A 12,537-nucleotide genomic window follows, 5' to 3' on the forward strand; every position below is an offset into this window, starting at 1 on the left:
CTGGGGCGCCTCGGTGGGAGCCCAGAGTCACTGTCCCTGCCATGCTGCCTGCAGCCCGGCCACCCTGCTCCCGGGAAGTAATGAGGGGGGACCTGGAAAGGGGCACGGGCTGGGGCGGTGAGGTGCGGGGTGTGAAGGGCAGCACTGGAGAGCTGGGGCTGGGGAGGGTCTGGTGGAGGTGGCCTCAGGCTGTGCCGGGTCAGGAAGAAACTTTCTCCCGGGACACAGGACAGTGTCCTCAGTGTTTCTTGCAGATGCCTCTGCAGTGGCTGCCTGGGGACACTGCTCCTCTTTCCCTGCTTGTATTAAAGGGACAAGGAAAGGGGACGAGAAACCTGCCCGCCCCGGAGGGCAGCCGGCGCTGATGGAGGGTGTGAGGAGGCAGCGGGCAGGAGGGCTCTGCGCAGGGAGAAGGCGGCAGGGAGAGGGGAAAGCCTGGCTCTGAGGGAGAGCTGCAGGCAAGGGAGGGCTGAGAATGACAAAGGCAGCCAAGCACTCACCCGCAGTCTGTGTGCCCGGGACCTCTCGCTCAGCTCCCAGCCTGGGACTGTCCTGCAGAGCCTCTGATCGCTGCCAGCGCCTCCTGCCCACTGCCAGCTCCCGGGCAGCTGGGCCACCTTGTCTTTTAAAGGTCACAGTCAGAGGACCTTGCAGTAAATATAAAGTGCTGATGGGAAGCTGTGTTCCAGCGTCGCCACCTCCTCCATCAGCAGGAGGGCTCTGCCTGCTCCTGGTCCGGGAGCCCAGCGTCCCCTGGCTCTGGGAGATGTGGGAGGGGGCCGGGGCTGTCCGCGCGTTGCTGGTGGGAGCGGGGCTGGGACTGTATCCCGGCAGGATGCTCCAGGGCAGCAGGGCCAGTGCAGCGCCTGCTGCATTGAGCTGGGAGGCTGCAGCCCAACTGCTCTGCTCAGCCTTACCCTTCGAGGTACCCACGTGGAGGGAAGTAGGAGCCCTCCTCGGAGAGCAGCCTGGCTTTTTAACCCTCCCCGCTCCATCAGCACAAGGTGAGAGGGAATGAAGGGTACACAGGGACGTGGCAGCCACCATGACCCCCCCGGCAGGCTGCGAGCCAGCTGGCAGGACCCCAGAGCCTTCTTCCTGTCCCCCCGGGGAGGTGACGGTGTCCGAGCAGAGGGTGCTCGCCTTTCCTGAAACTAGACACAGCAGCCTTCTGCTGGACTCAGCAGAACAAGTTTCCGCTGAGCCGCAGTATCGCCGGGTCCCATGCCGGACATCTCAGCATCGTGCCAAACTCCCCCGGCCAGCTGCTGCGAGTGCCCTTCCCTGCCATGGCACACATGGCTCACCGAGGCCGGGCTGTGGGGGCGCAGAGCCTTTCCCAGGCTGGCGGAAGCGGCAGATGTCTCACCAGATCAGTCGGCCAAGGAGAATGGCCAGAGCTGCCAAGTGTGACAGCTCCATCAGGCTCCCGTGACAGGCAGCGTCCCGCTCAAAGCCCTGGTGCCGCTGGCCAGGAGGGCACGGCTCGTCCCGGGGGTGCAGCAGGAGCAGGCAGCACAGTGCCAGGCTCGCCGCCTCGCCCCAGCAGGACACGCGGAGCCCTGCCTCTGCAGAGATGCTCGTCAGGGAGATAGTGGCCGCAGGGGCATGTCATCACGGCAGAAGCCAGGTACCCGCCTGCCCAGCACACCTGCTCTGTGCCAGTGCCCACGGGAGCCCGTTTGTATTTACTGCCCGACCCTCCCAGCTGGGTGGCGCTGCTATTCCCAGGCTCCCTGCCTCCACAAGGATTTAGGGCCCTGCTGGGGGGATTCACAATGCCAGTTTGGCCAAACCCTTCTCAACTTCACCCACCTTTGCAGCAGCAAACTTGGCAGACACCTGAGCATCCCAGGAAGGAGTCCACACGTGATGGCCTTTCCCTGCACCAAGGTACCTCCTGGGAGGTGTGCCCCCCTCAATTAGCAAGGCTCCAGCAGATGCAGCGCTCCTTCTCCTATCTCAGCACACCACTTGCCTGGTTGCCAGTGCCTGCGGCTCCACTCACCAAGCCGTATCCGTCACCTAGCTATATCCATCACCTAGCCGTGTTCATCACCCAGCTATATCCATCACAGCTGCCCGCCAAGACCCCTTCTGCTGCATCAGCAGTACTCTCTCCACGCTGCTCCTGCAGCGCCGGCTGCCAGTGCTACCCAGCCCGCTCTGCCTGTACTTTTCCCATCTCGGTTGCCAGCTCTGCAGCCCTAACTCCTCAACCCACAGGCGCTGCTGGCATCCTTTCAGGGTCTCCTGGGATGCCCCTGCGTCCTGCGAAGCCTCCTGCTTCCCCTCTTCCCTTCGGTTTCATGCTCCCGGCTAGGTGGGAAGGAGAGCCAGCTGCAAAGGGGGCTGGAGTGGGGCTGAGGAGTCTCTCAAAGTGCTCTGGAGGTGACGGGCCATGGCACCCCGGACATGCAGGCAGGGCCATAGGCAGCATCCCTGCAGGCGAACTGCTCTCACACACAAAAAGGTGCGATCCTGTTTAGGGAAGCCATGCTGTAGCGCTGTACGCAGCAAGGGAGGTCCAGACTCGCCTGGCCCCCATGGGGAGCTTTGCCGGGACACGTGCCTTGTGCCAGCAAAGGGCTACAGCCCGGAGAAAAGTGCTTGTTCCTGCACTGCGAGCACGGCGGCACCTCCTCCCCCTTCCCGCCAAGCCTCTTCTCAGGGTGCGTCACCTCCAGCAAATTGCTGCTCAGCACAGGGGTCTGGTTGTCTAATGGACCTGGGAACAAAGGTAAGCTCTATCTTCGCACACCGCGTCATCGGAGGCCTCCATTAGGAGAGGCCCTACCACCCCCTTTTTGGATGTGGTCTGCCGAAGGTTAGGTCTAATGGATGTGACGGTGAGGAGAAGGTTGTGGAGACATGAAATTATGTGCAGCCAATTATCCCGGAACAAGCTCATGGTGAGAAAAATAAGTTTCCAAAGCGTTCTCTTTGGCGCCGGGCGGATTCCCCCTGGCTCTGTGTGCCCCCCGTCTGTGGCTGCAGAGCTGTCTGGTGTCTGCCGTGGGGCCAGAGTGGTTCTGATAGCCACAGGGCCACGGAGGGCGAGGAGACTGGCGGTGTCACCCTGATGAGGTGCACCGAACGAGAGCTGAGCCCCGGCCTCAGGCCGTTTTGTCGCCTTCCCGGCAGCGGCAGGGGAAGCCACCAGCCTTAGTGGCACTTTGCGCCTTCCCAAAGCCGGCCCGGGGGCAGCACCAGCCCCGCGTTCCCGGGCCACCCCCGCAGCGAGCTTGCCCTGAGCCCACCCCGGACCCCACTCGGAGGCACCGCAGCGATGCCGGGGCCAAACCCCTCCCGGGGGCAGGAAAAGGGGAAGCCCCGGGGGCCGGCGGGCTGGGCTGGCCGGGGTGTGCGTGTGCGTGCGGGGGGCACCAGCCCGAGTGCGGGGGGCACACGCCGCGATGCACAGAGGACGCGGCGGGAGGATGCGCGCCGCGGAGGAAGGCGGGGGGGCGCGGAGGAGGGCGCAGCTCGGCCCCGCCCGGCGCGGCCCCGCCCGCCCTCCGCGGGGGCGGCCAGAGCCCGGCCGCTGCGGGCCAGCACGGACCGCGCCGCGCCGCTCCGCACCGCAGCCATGGCCCCGGGCTCGCCGCGCCTGCTGGCAGCGCTGCTGGGTAAGGGGGGGCCGGGGGGGCCGCGGGGTCCCGCTCCTCCCCGGGTACCGCCGCCGTCCGGCCGCCCCCCGGGGCTCCGGCGGGGACCCTGCCCCGGGCTGCGCCCCGGGGAGCCGCGGCACCTCCGGCAGCCCGGTGCGGGGGTGGCACGGCGGGCTGACCCTCCTTAAGCCGCCTTCCCTTCGCGCTCAACTGCTTTGCATCTGGCCCGCCTGCACCGCAAGGGATCGGCCGCTGCTGCCGGGATGGATTTCCCGTCCGCGGGCGCTAATGCAATTGTCTCTGCTCTGCAGACGGGGAGCCCGAAGCACTGAGGATAAGTGACTTGTCCAAGGTGACTTCGCAGCCGAGTCCGAGAGCGGGCTCCGAAGTCCTGGCCAGCCCCCTGCCCTGCCTGCACCAGTGGCTAACATCGCCAGAGCTTTCTTCCGTGAGCACTGCGGCTGCATCCCGCTTTACCCTGCTCTGCTGCTCTGCGAGCAGGGACCGCTGCTACCTGCCTGCTAACGCCAACTGGGGAAATAGCCGTAGGGAGGCAATGCACTGCTTCAACGCAGCCGCCAGCACGCCCGGCCGACAGGTCATTCTTTTCTACAGTTCGTTTGGTAAAACAACCATTTGCATGCGCTTCTCCCCAGCACGGGGACGAACCCATACTGCAGGGCCGCCGCTTGGAAGCATGACGCCCAGACCTGGGTCCGGGGATGCCCAAGGTCCCCCAGCTGCAGAGTGGAGGAAGGAGTCCGCAGCCACCCCCTCCCCGCTGCAGCCCCTTGGGGCTGGTCCCAAGCCACCTGCGTCAGCCCTCACACACCGGCGACACTTCTGCTCCTGTGGGTCATCCTTGCGTCCATGGGCACAAAGAGCCTGAAACCAAGGGCTGCCTTTGCAGCACTTGCTGTTGGGAAACTCCCGAGGGGCGTTTTGGAGGGCATAGTTCTTAAGTTTGTTTTAAGTGAGCTGGAGGCACAGAAGACACGTAAGTACCTGACTCCCTGCAGGGCTTGGGTGCTGGTCCCTGGTTGAAGGTGCCTCCTCAGAGCAATGCAGTGCAAGCTGCTTTCGGCACGGGGCTGGCAGTGGGGTGGTAGGAGAGACTCAGAGGCACTGGAGACCAGGCTTCTGGGGGTCTGGGGTCCAGGGCATGGCAGTGGGAACCTTATCCCACAGGTCACTCACGTGGGCTGGGAGCCTAGAGGGGCAGGTGGGAAGGGGAGAGTTTCTGGGCAGGTCTGTGCATTTCGGGAATGCTGTGCTCTCTAGGGAGTGTCAGTGGGCTCCTGCCTGCACCATGGAGCCACAGCACAGCTTCTTCCATCAGTGCCTGCAGGAAGGGCAAAGCCTGGGTGTCCTGTCCCAGACCACATCGTGCCTGGGCTCAGGCTGGCCTGGGCACTCCTCTCTCCTAACCTCGGTGGAGGGGAGCCTGGCCAGCCCACCAGGCATGGCTTGCTGTCTGTGCCAGGAGGTCACATTGAGTTTTATGGGCAATGAAAGTTTTTGTAGGGAAGCTTTCTCACAGGTGGTGGAGGCATCCTGTGGCTTTACAGGTGAATCTCATGTGCCCTTTCCATTAGGGCAGTGGTTCCCAGATAGGGCTGCAGGAAAAGAGTGGGGCTGCCCGTGGTGGGGAAAGACTTGCTCTGGGCCCTGGCCTGGCTTGGAGGGATATCGCTGCTGTCACTGGGGCTGGCTCCCAGTTTGCACACCCAGCACTAGCTCAGGGGCTCTGGGACCCCTCATCGGGGGTCTTGTCCCAGGCGCTCACCCTCTGCCAGAGCAAGGAGCAGGCAGCCAAGGCTCTGGCAGCAGCAAGAGTGGCTGCTCCCTGGTTCCCCTTCCCTGTCTCCTTGGGGAAAGCTTATGCCTGCCAGGGTGGGAGGCAGCCTGGAGCCCCCAGGGGGCCTTGCCCTGCACACTGAAGGTTGGGGCTCTGGTGGTGTGAAGGGCAGCAGCTTTGGGCATACAGAAAAGTAATGGTGGCAGCTGGTGTGGCAGGTTCAGTCAGTAATCTCCCAGCCTCCTAACGCGTGCTTTATTTAGTGGTAACATAGCACTCTGTCTTCCTGAGACCACAGCATGACAGGAACAAGATCAGCCTCCGTTAACCCCACACATTCAATTCAGATTATGTTCATGACGTTGTAACGGTGGCAGACAGGATTAGAAGTGTTACAAGCTGCAAGGAATCGTCTTTCCTGTAAGTAACTGTCCCCTCGCGGTACCCTGCCTGCTCAGGCATACCTGCAGAGCCAGGCATCCTCTGCTAAGTCCTACTCCAGGTAGCAGTGTGATTCCCCCAGGACACTCCTGGCTGTGAGGTCCCCTCTGTAGCATCCCCAGGGCTGGTTTTTGAGCCTGACAACTGCAGGAGACCTCCATCTGGTGGGAACCGCTCCCTGACGTTAGCTAAAGGCTCCCAGGCAAAATGAAAAGCGCTTCTTTGTGAAGTTAAATAACTCCTTCCCTGCAGTGCTTGCAATGCAGCACTGCAGCAGGGCCCGAAGCCCAGGATGCACGGCTCTCGGGCTTGGCTGGGGCTGCGACGTGCCTGGGGAGTTGTTAGCACAGGCATGTGTGGAAGAATAAATCAGCATCGGAAGCGGCTGCAGAGAGAGGCGAATCTGAAGCTGAGGGCGGTAAATCCAAGTTAAGGTGTCGGTGGAGCTGGGGACCAGCTTGTAACTGTGGGAAGAGCTGTGTCGCCTGTGTTTTGGTTGTCAGAGTGCCCAGGGGAAGCTTTGTAGGGGTGGCTGGGTCCCTTTGGTAGCTGAGGTCTGGGAAAGGGGAGGATGATGTCTTGCCCGGTTGTATTGCATCTTGTCCGTACCACATCATACAAGCGGGACGGGGCCCTGGTGTGATGGGGATGGGGAGTGGGGCTGCTCCCCTGGCCCGGAGCCAAAGCATCCCTGTGCCCCCCAGAAAGCGCTGGTGTGGATGCTGCTGGCCCAGCACAGCGGTGCAGAGCCAGTCCCCTGCCTGGGACCCCGGGAGCTTTCAGGCATGCCCTTGGCTCCCGCAGCTGGGCTCGTACCTGCTCCCTGATGCCTTTCTCCCTGCCAATGGGGAGGAGAGGAGCAGGAGAGCGGCGTTCTGCAGTTTGAAGGTCATCTGCCAGCTACTGCGAGAGGTGAAGCTCTCTGCGAGGCAGGCGTGAGGGGGTGCCGCTCCAGAGGGCCGTGCTGGCGCTGCACGGAGCCCGCTGCACCGGCTGCGGGAGCCCTTGGCCGGGGCCGGCGCAGTGGCAGGCGTCCAGGACAGCAATGCTAATTAGTGCTCGAGCTCCCTGCTTGAAGAACAGAGAGCTCTGCTTTGCTTTGGGCTTTTTCTTTTTTTTTTTTTTTTTTCCTCCCCCCCTTTAAGGTTTAGCTGAAGGCCTTGTGGATAACATTCAAATGAGGGCTTTCATTTGCATACTTTGTTCGTGGTGATATCATGGTTCCCTCTGAACCCGCGCTGTCTCTGTGGGTGCCAGCCAGCCCCCGCAGTTCCTCCAGGAGCAGGTCCCCTGTCTCTGCCGCGCTGGGGACAGGCGTGTTGGCTCCTGCCATGGCAGCTTGGGGTGCCAAAGGGGATGAGGGGTAACAAACCCATCCCTGGGGTGGCGAGCTGGGCTCGTGCCCCCGTGCTGAGGCTGCGGGGAGGAGGAGGATGCTCTGGGTCCCTGGCAGAGCCGGGAGCAGGACCTGGAGGGAGGCGATGGCTGAGTCCTGCAGCCCCCCATGTGCTCCCTGGGAGGGGATCCCCACTGTGGCTGATGCCCGGGAAGGACCAGGGGCTGCAGCAGGCTGGGCTGCGTGTGGGCACCATGTCCTCACTCTCTCCTCCCCTCTCCCTGCCAGGTTTGCACATCGTCGCCATCGTCTTTGCCTTGGAGGTGTCGGTGGGGAAGACCAACACTGTGATGGCTCTGAATAACTCCGACGTCCTGCTGCCCTGCACCTTCACCACCTGCATAGGCTTTCAGGACCTGGTCTTCACGTGGTATTTCAACTCAACAGAGCTGGTGGGTGGCTCTCTGGGCTTTGCCTCTGTTTTCTTGGCAGGTCCTTTAGTACTTTCCCAGTGCAGACCAGCACTGCAGTTCTCATGGAGTTCCCTCTCTCCTCTTGCAAGATGTCTGTCCCTCTGAGTTGTCTCCAGCTCTGGAGGGATGGGGCTGTGCAAACACGGTGACTTAAATGCCCTGCCATGTCTGTGCCCATGTCTGGGCACAAAGCTGTTCTGGATTTTCTGCTGCCCACAGCCTCGTTTCTTTTCATAAGTTGGTCATAAATTGGCTGTTCAGGTGCAAGTACTTTGGGCAAAATATGGTTAATTTATTCTCCTGTGCTTGCTCTGAAATACTAAAGTTTGTGTATAGATTTGTGTCCTCCTGGGAATGTTCTGCTCTTCAATTCCTTAGCAGGGGGGCTGGTTTAGAGCAGGTCTGTCCTCGCAGGCTGGCCAGCCCCGCGTGGCCCTTGAGCGAAGGGACTCTCTCTGCCCTGGGGTTCTCCCATCTTTTGTGTGGCCTGGAACCTTGCTCCAGGGCGACTCAGATTGATCTCTTGCTTCCCCGGGGGGCCGTGCCTCAGGTCCCCCTCCACGGCCATTCCTGCTTTAATGGGTTGTGCCGGGACACTCGGCTGTGCGTGCCTGTGCGTGCAGAGGTGGGGCAGGGCACCGGCAGGAGAACTCGAGCTTTTCCTTCACCTGGGGCTGTCGGGAGTCCAGCTGACCCCCACGTCCCGCATCCCTGCCTCTGCAGATTTACCACGGCAAGATAAAGAGCAAAGCCTCGGAGCCCTTCCTCGTGGGACGCAACCCACGGGTCGAGTTCGTCGGCTCGACGACCGGCAAGGACAACAACATCTCCATTGTCCTGAAGAACGTGGAGTTCAGCGATGCTGGGAAATACACCTGCCACGTCAAGAACCCCAAGGAGAAGAACGCGCAGCACAATGCCACCATCTTCCTCACGGTGGTCCAGAAGAGTAAGTGCTGGCCAGGGCTGCCGTGCCCCACAAGTGGCACTGGGGCAGTGGGGGTGGAAACCTGTGCTGACCCCACCTTGGCTTGTGGTTGTGGCAATACACGGGGTGTCCTGGTTTCTCGGAGGTAGTTGGCATCCCGAAGGGCAAGGCTTGGCCTCGTGCACCTCTGTGCTGCGGGCCAGCGGCTGGTGGAGGGGGATCGCTGCTTTTCTCGGGGGGCCATGCAGCCGGGAGCATCCCGCTCCCCTCCCGAGGCCCCTCAGCACCTTCTCTCCTGCAGTGGTGGAGACAGACAACACTGTGACGCTCATCATCGTGGGCGTTGTGGGGGGGCTTATCGGCCTGCTCATCCTCTTCATGCTCATCAAGAGGGTTGTCCTGTTCATCATCAAGAAGACCCAGGATGGGAAGTGAGTGTGGGTGCCGGTCCTGGCACCCTTTGGCGGGTGCCGCCGTGGGGCAGGGCTGCTCGGGGCCGGGGTCTTGGGGAGAGGGGCCGGGGGGGGCTGGGGGCCGTCAGCTGGCCGTGTGCTCTCCCCCAGGAAGGAGTGTCTCGTCAGCTCGTCAGGGAACGACAACACCGAGAACGGCTTGGCCGGCTCCAAGGCAGAGCAAAAAGCACCACCAAAGGCATGAAGCAGCGGAGCCCTGGCCTGCCCGGCGGCGGGGAGGGTGGGCAGGGGGACAAGCCTTTCCCTTTTCTTTTCTTTCTAAACTGCCAACGCTTGAGACATGTTTCTATTACACACGTGCCTGCAACCTGCACTGCTTCTCAGAAAAGACTTCGGCTGCCACGGGGACTGGGAGCTGCTTGTGGACTCGGACTGGGATGCTGCCGGGACAGAGGGAGCCGCCTGCTCCACTCTGAGTGAAGGCAACAGGGTGCCGGGCGGGCAGGGAAGGGGCTGGGTGCTGGGGGGTACCCTGCTCTGCAGCCGTGCGGGTGCTGCGCTCCCGGGAATGCGGGGTGGTGGGCGGGCGGGGGTCCTGGCGTGCCTGGGGGGGCAAAGGCTGCCAGGAGCTTGGGGCGTCTTGTCTGGCTGTGGCGATGCTGAGGCAGGGCAGGCAGGAGCTGCCAGCCTCCGGCAGGAGGTTTCTGGAGCGGAGCAGGGATGCAGGGAACTTGCCGTGGAGATAGAGGTCCTGCCCGTGCCACATTTCTCCTGGGTCCGGCGCAGGAGGAGGGGAGGAAGCAGGGCTGTCGTGACGGGGCTTTCCCTCAGCTCTGCTGTGAAGCACACTTGAGAACCAAACCAGTGAAGGGCCCGTTGCTGTCAGGGCTGTCACCTCTTCCCAGCGCCATGCTCCCGTGGGGCAGGCTGGCCCCGAGGTCCCTCGGTTCCTCCCATGGCAGGGCTGGGGGGACCAGCGGCCAGGGCTGGCCGTGTCCCTGCTCACTGCTGGCTTCACTGGGTGAAGCTCCGCATTTTGCACTCGCTTTGCCCCTGCGCAGGGCCACCCCCCGGGGGCAGCGGGGGCTTCTTCCCCCGCCAGCCTTCTCAGGAGGGGCTCCCTGGGTTTGTTTTTGCTCCTCCTCCCCTCTTTTTAAAGCTCGGCACTCAGAGCAGCGATGCTTTTGATGCTGACTCGCCAAGGCTTAACTCGTTACGCGGATGTTTTTTATATGAGACTCCAGTGGGGAAAAAGGCGGATTGCGTTTCCCTTTCACCCAAGGAAAACTGTGGCACTCCATCCGCGATGCAGGGAGGGAGCACAGCCGAGCCCTGGCAAGGGGAGCCATGCTGGGGCTGCGCCAGCCCGCTCCCGGGCCTGCCACTGGCCCTCTGGGCGACCTCAGGCAAGTCGCTCTGCCTCTCCATGCCTCAGTTTCCCCATCTGTAAAATGGGGATGATAATACTGCTCTACCTCACAGGGGTTGTTGTGAGGCTTCCTTGGCTAACATTTGTAAAGCACTTTGAGGTCCTGGCATGAGGGGTGCCACAGAAAGCCAGAGGGCCTTTGCGAAGGGTACCGGCAAGCGGGGACTCGGGCAACCCAGCCCCCTTCCCGAGGGCTGCAGGATGAGAGACACGAAGGGTCCCAGTGAGCTGATCCTACAACTGGAGTTGATAATGTCCTTTACAATGTGATTTGTTCCCTATTTCTCCTTTATTTGTGGGTGTCTGTCAGTGAAGCTGCAGGACAGGCAGCTCCCCCATCCCCACTCGAAACTGGGAATTGAAGCTGAGCGGTGACTTCCCCGGCTGCGGGGGCTTGCACCCCGACAGAGGTGCCGGAGCGGGAGGGAGGCGAGGATTTTGTGGGCAGGGCAAAGGAGGAAAGTCTCCACCTTCTGTGGAGAGTGTTGTGGGAGAGGTCAGACCACACCAGCCCGCTTGTGGGGACAGTGGTGGGCACCTCGCACCTTTGCCCAGGCTGGCTGAGCCCCGGCTGGGCTCAGGGCACCTCCCGGAGCGGGGCCCTGCGTCTGGGATGGGAGACAGCTACAGCCACCTGGCCCCAGGCAGGTCTCCTTGGTTAGACGGGCAAGTGGGAGTCGGGTCCCAGGGATCCTGGTCCCGTCTCTGAGGATCCGCGGGACCCTCAGGCAAATCACTTGACTTCTCTGTGCTTCAGTTTCCCCGTCTGTAAAATGGGGACAGTAAATCTGACCTACCTCACAGGAGGTGTGAGGCTCCCTGCATCGCTTTGCAAAGTGCACCGAGATCCCGGGGCGAAAGGCACTCTGTAAATGCAAAGTATTGTTAACGTACCAGTGTCACGCATGAGAGTCTGGGCGGGAAGGTGTAAGACCTCCCAGTTGCCCCAAGAGACCCCCTCCAGCCCATCCTTGGAGGAGAGTGAGGGGAGGAAGGGATTTTTTTAAAGAACTATTTTTAGCTGTCCTAACCTGTTGGCCTTTTTTAGACAGTATCTGGACATGGTTCCACTTACCACAGGATATGCAATGCTGTACTATGCATGGATTACTCCTCTGGCTTGGTGGAAAAAGTCAACATAACCAGTTTTTGCAACTCTATACACATATGTGCACGGGTGCTGTACGCGGCACAGGGGCCTCTGGGGGAGCGGGCCGGCTTTGGGAGCTTGTGCCACCTCCTGCGAGGTCCCTGCTGTCACAAAGGCTTTGGGGGGTCTGCAGAGGCTTTCTGGGGCATGCGGGGGGAGAAGGCTCTGCCGGAGCTGCGTGCTGCGACAGACACGTATGTGTATAAGCATATATAAATACACGTAGGAGATACCTGCAAATAAACACAGGATGTGTGCAACATGCTGTGCGACAACTTAACAGCACATTTTTTTGCACTGTAGAGGTCTAGTTAGCTTTGCCTTGAATGAAATAAAGTTTATGTTTACTAGAGAAACTCGCTGCAGTGTGGGTTGCCGTGGGTGTCTGTTTAGGCTTACCGTGAGCCCCCCGGCTGCGCACACGCTGCGTCGTGAGCCCTGCGCCGAGGCAAAGAGCAGCAGCAGCATCTCGAGCCCGGGGCTGTAGTGCTGCCTTCAGAGGGACAGTGTTTGCAGGATGCTTGTGGTCCACGTACCACTTTCTTCCTTGTGCACAGGAACAGCTTGTTCACAAGAGCCCGCAAATAAACCCTGCCTTGCGCTGGGAAAGCAGCCTGGCATATAGTGCAGGGTATTGCCTAAAATAGCCCCCCAAACAAGAGGGACAAAGCCTTCAGAGGCTGTGTGAAAAAACAAATACTTTCTTTTAATGGGGATATACTACAGCACAAACATCATTTCTCTCTGTATAACAGTAGCGAGCAAACAGCAGCTTGGCCCCACAGGAGCCCTCCTGCCACAGCAGGGTGGGTGCAGCGCAATAAATTAATCTCTCTCCGGAAGGGAGCTTGAGCCGGTCAGATTCCTTCATGGTATCGGTGGCCGTCACTCTGAGCTGCCCTTTGCCTCCTGGGCTGGCCTCCGGCACGCTAAATCCCAGCTGGCCAGCGAGGGCTGG

The 12,537-nt window shown here is 61.4% G+C and overlaps 1 protein-coding gene across 6 annotated transcripts; it reads left to right on the forward strand.

The window, feature by feature from the left end:
* The first annotated feature begins 3,519 nt into the window (after nt 1-3,519).
* Nucleotides 3,520-11,926, forward strand: SCN4B (sodium voltage-gated channel beta subunit 4). 6 transcript variants are annotated; one of them, XM_074561363.1, is made up of 6 exons: nt 3,524-3,629; nt 3,923-4,209; nt 7,475-7,638; nt 8,383-8,608; nt 8,889-9,018; nt 9,151-11,926. In XM_074561363.1, the coding sequence occupies exons 3-6, from the start codon at nt 7,537-7,539 to the stop codon at nt 9,242-9,244; spliced, it is 552 nt and encodes a 183-aa protein (XP_074417464.1). In that variant the 5' UTR covers nt 3,524-3,629; nt 3,923-4,209; nt 7,475-7,536; the 3' UTR covers nt 9,245-11,926. The 6 variants fall into 6 exon arrangements, with proteins under 6 accessions (XP_074417462.1, XP_074417464.1, XP_074417465.1 ...); XM_074561364.1 differs by having other exon boundaries at nt 3,923-4,059; XM_074561361.1 differs by lacking the exon at nt 3,923-4,209 and having other exon boundaries at nt 3,520-3,629.
* The last annotated feature ends 611 nt before the right edge of the window (nt 11,927-12,537 follow it).

The sequence above is a fragment of the Larus michahellis genome, chromosome 17 (assembly GCF_964199755.1).
Source record: "Larus michahellis chromosome 17, bLarMic1.1, whole genome shotgun sequence".
Taxonomy (NCBI): domain Eukaryota; kingdom Metazoa; phylum Chordata; class Aves; order Charadriiformes; family Laridae; genus Larus; species Larus michahellis.

Bases quoted from the DNA above. Each gene is read 5' to 3' on its own strand.
- SCN4B (XM_074561359.1), top strand. From the start codon at position 4,482: ATGGGCACAAAGAGCCTGAAACCAAGGGCTGCCTTTGCAGCACTTGCT. The intron at 7,639-8,382 runs GTGGGTGGCTCT...CTGCCTCTGCAG, and splicing joins ATTTCAACTCAACAGAGCTG to ATTTACCACGGCAAGATAAA. The intron at 8,609-8,888 runs GTAAGTGCTGGC...TCTCTCCTGCAG, and splicing joins CCTCACGGTGGTCCAGAAGA to TGGTGGAGACAGACAACACT.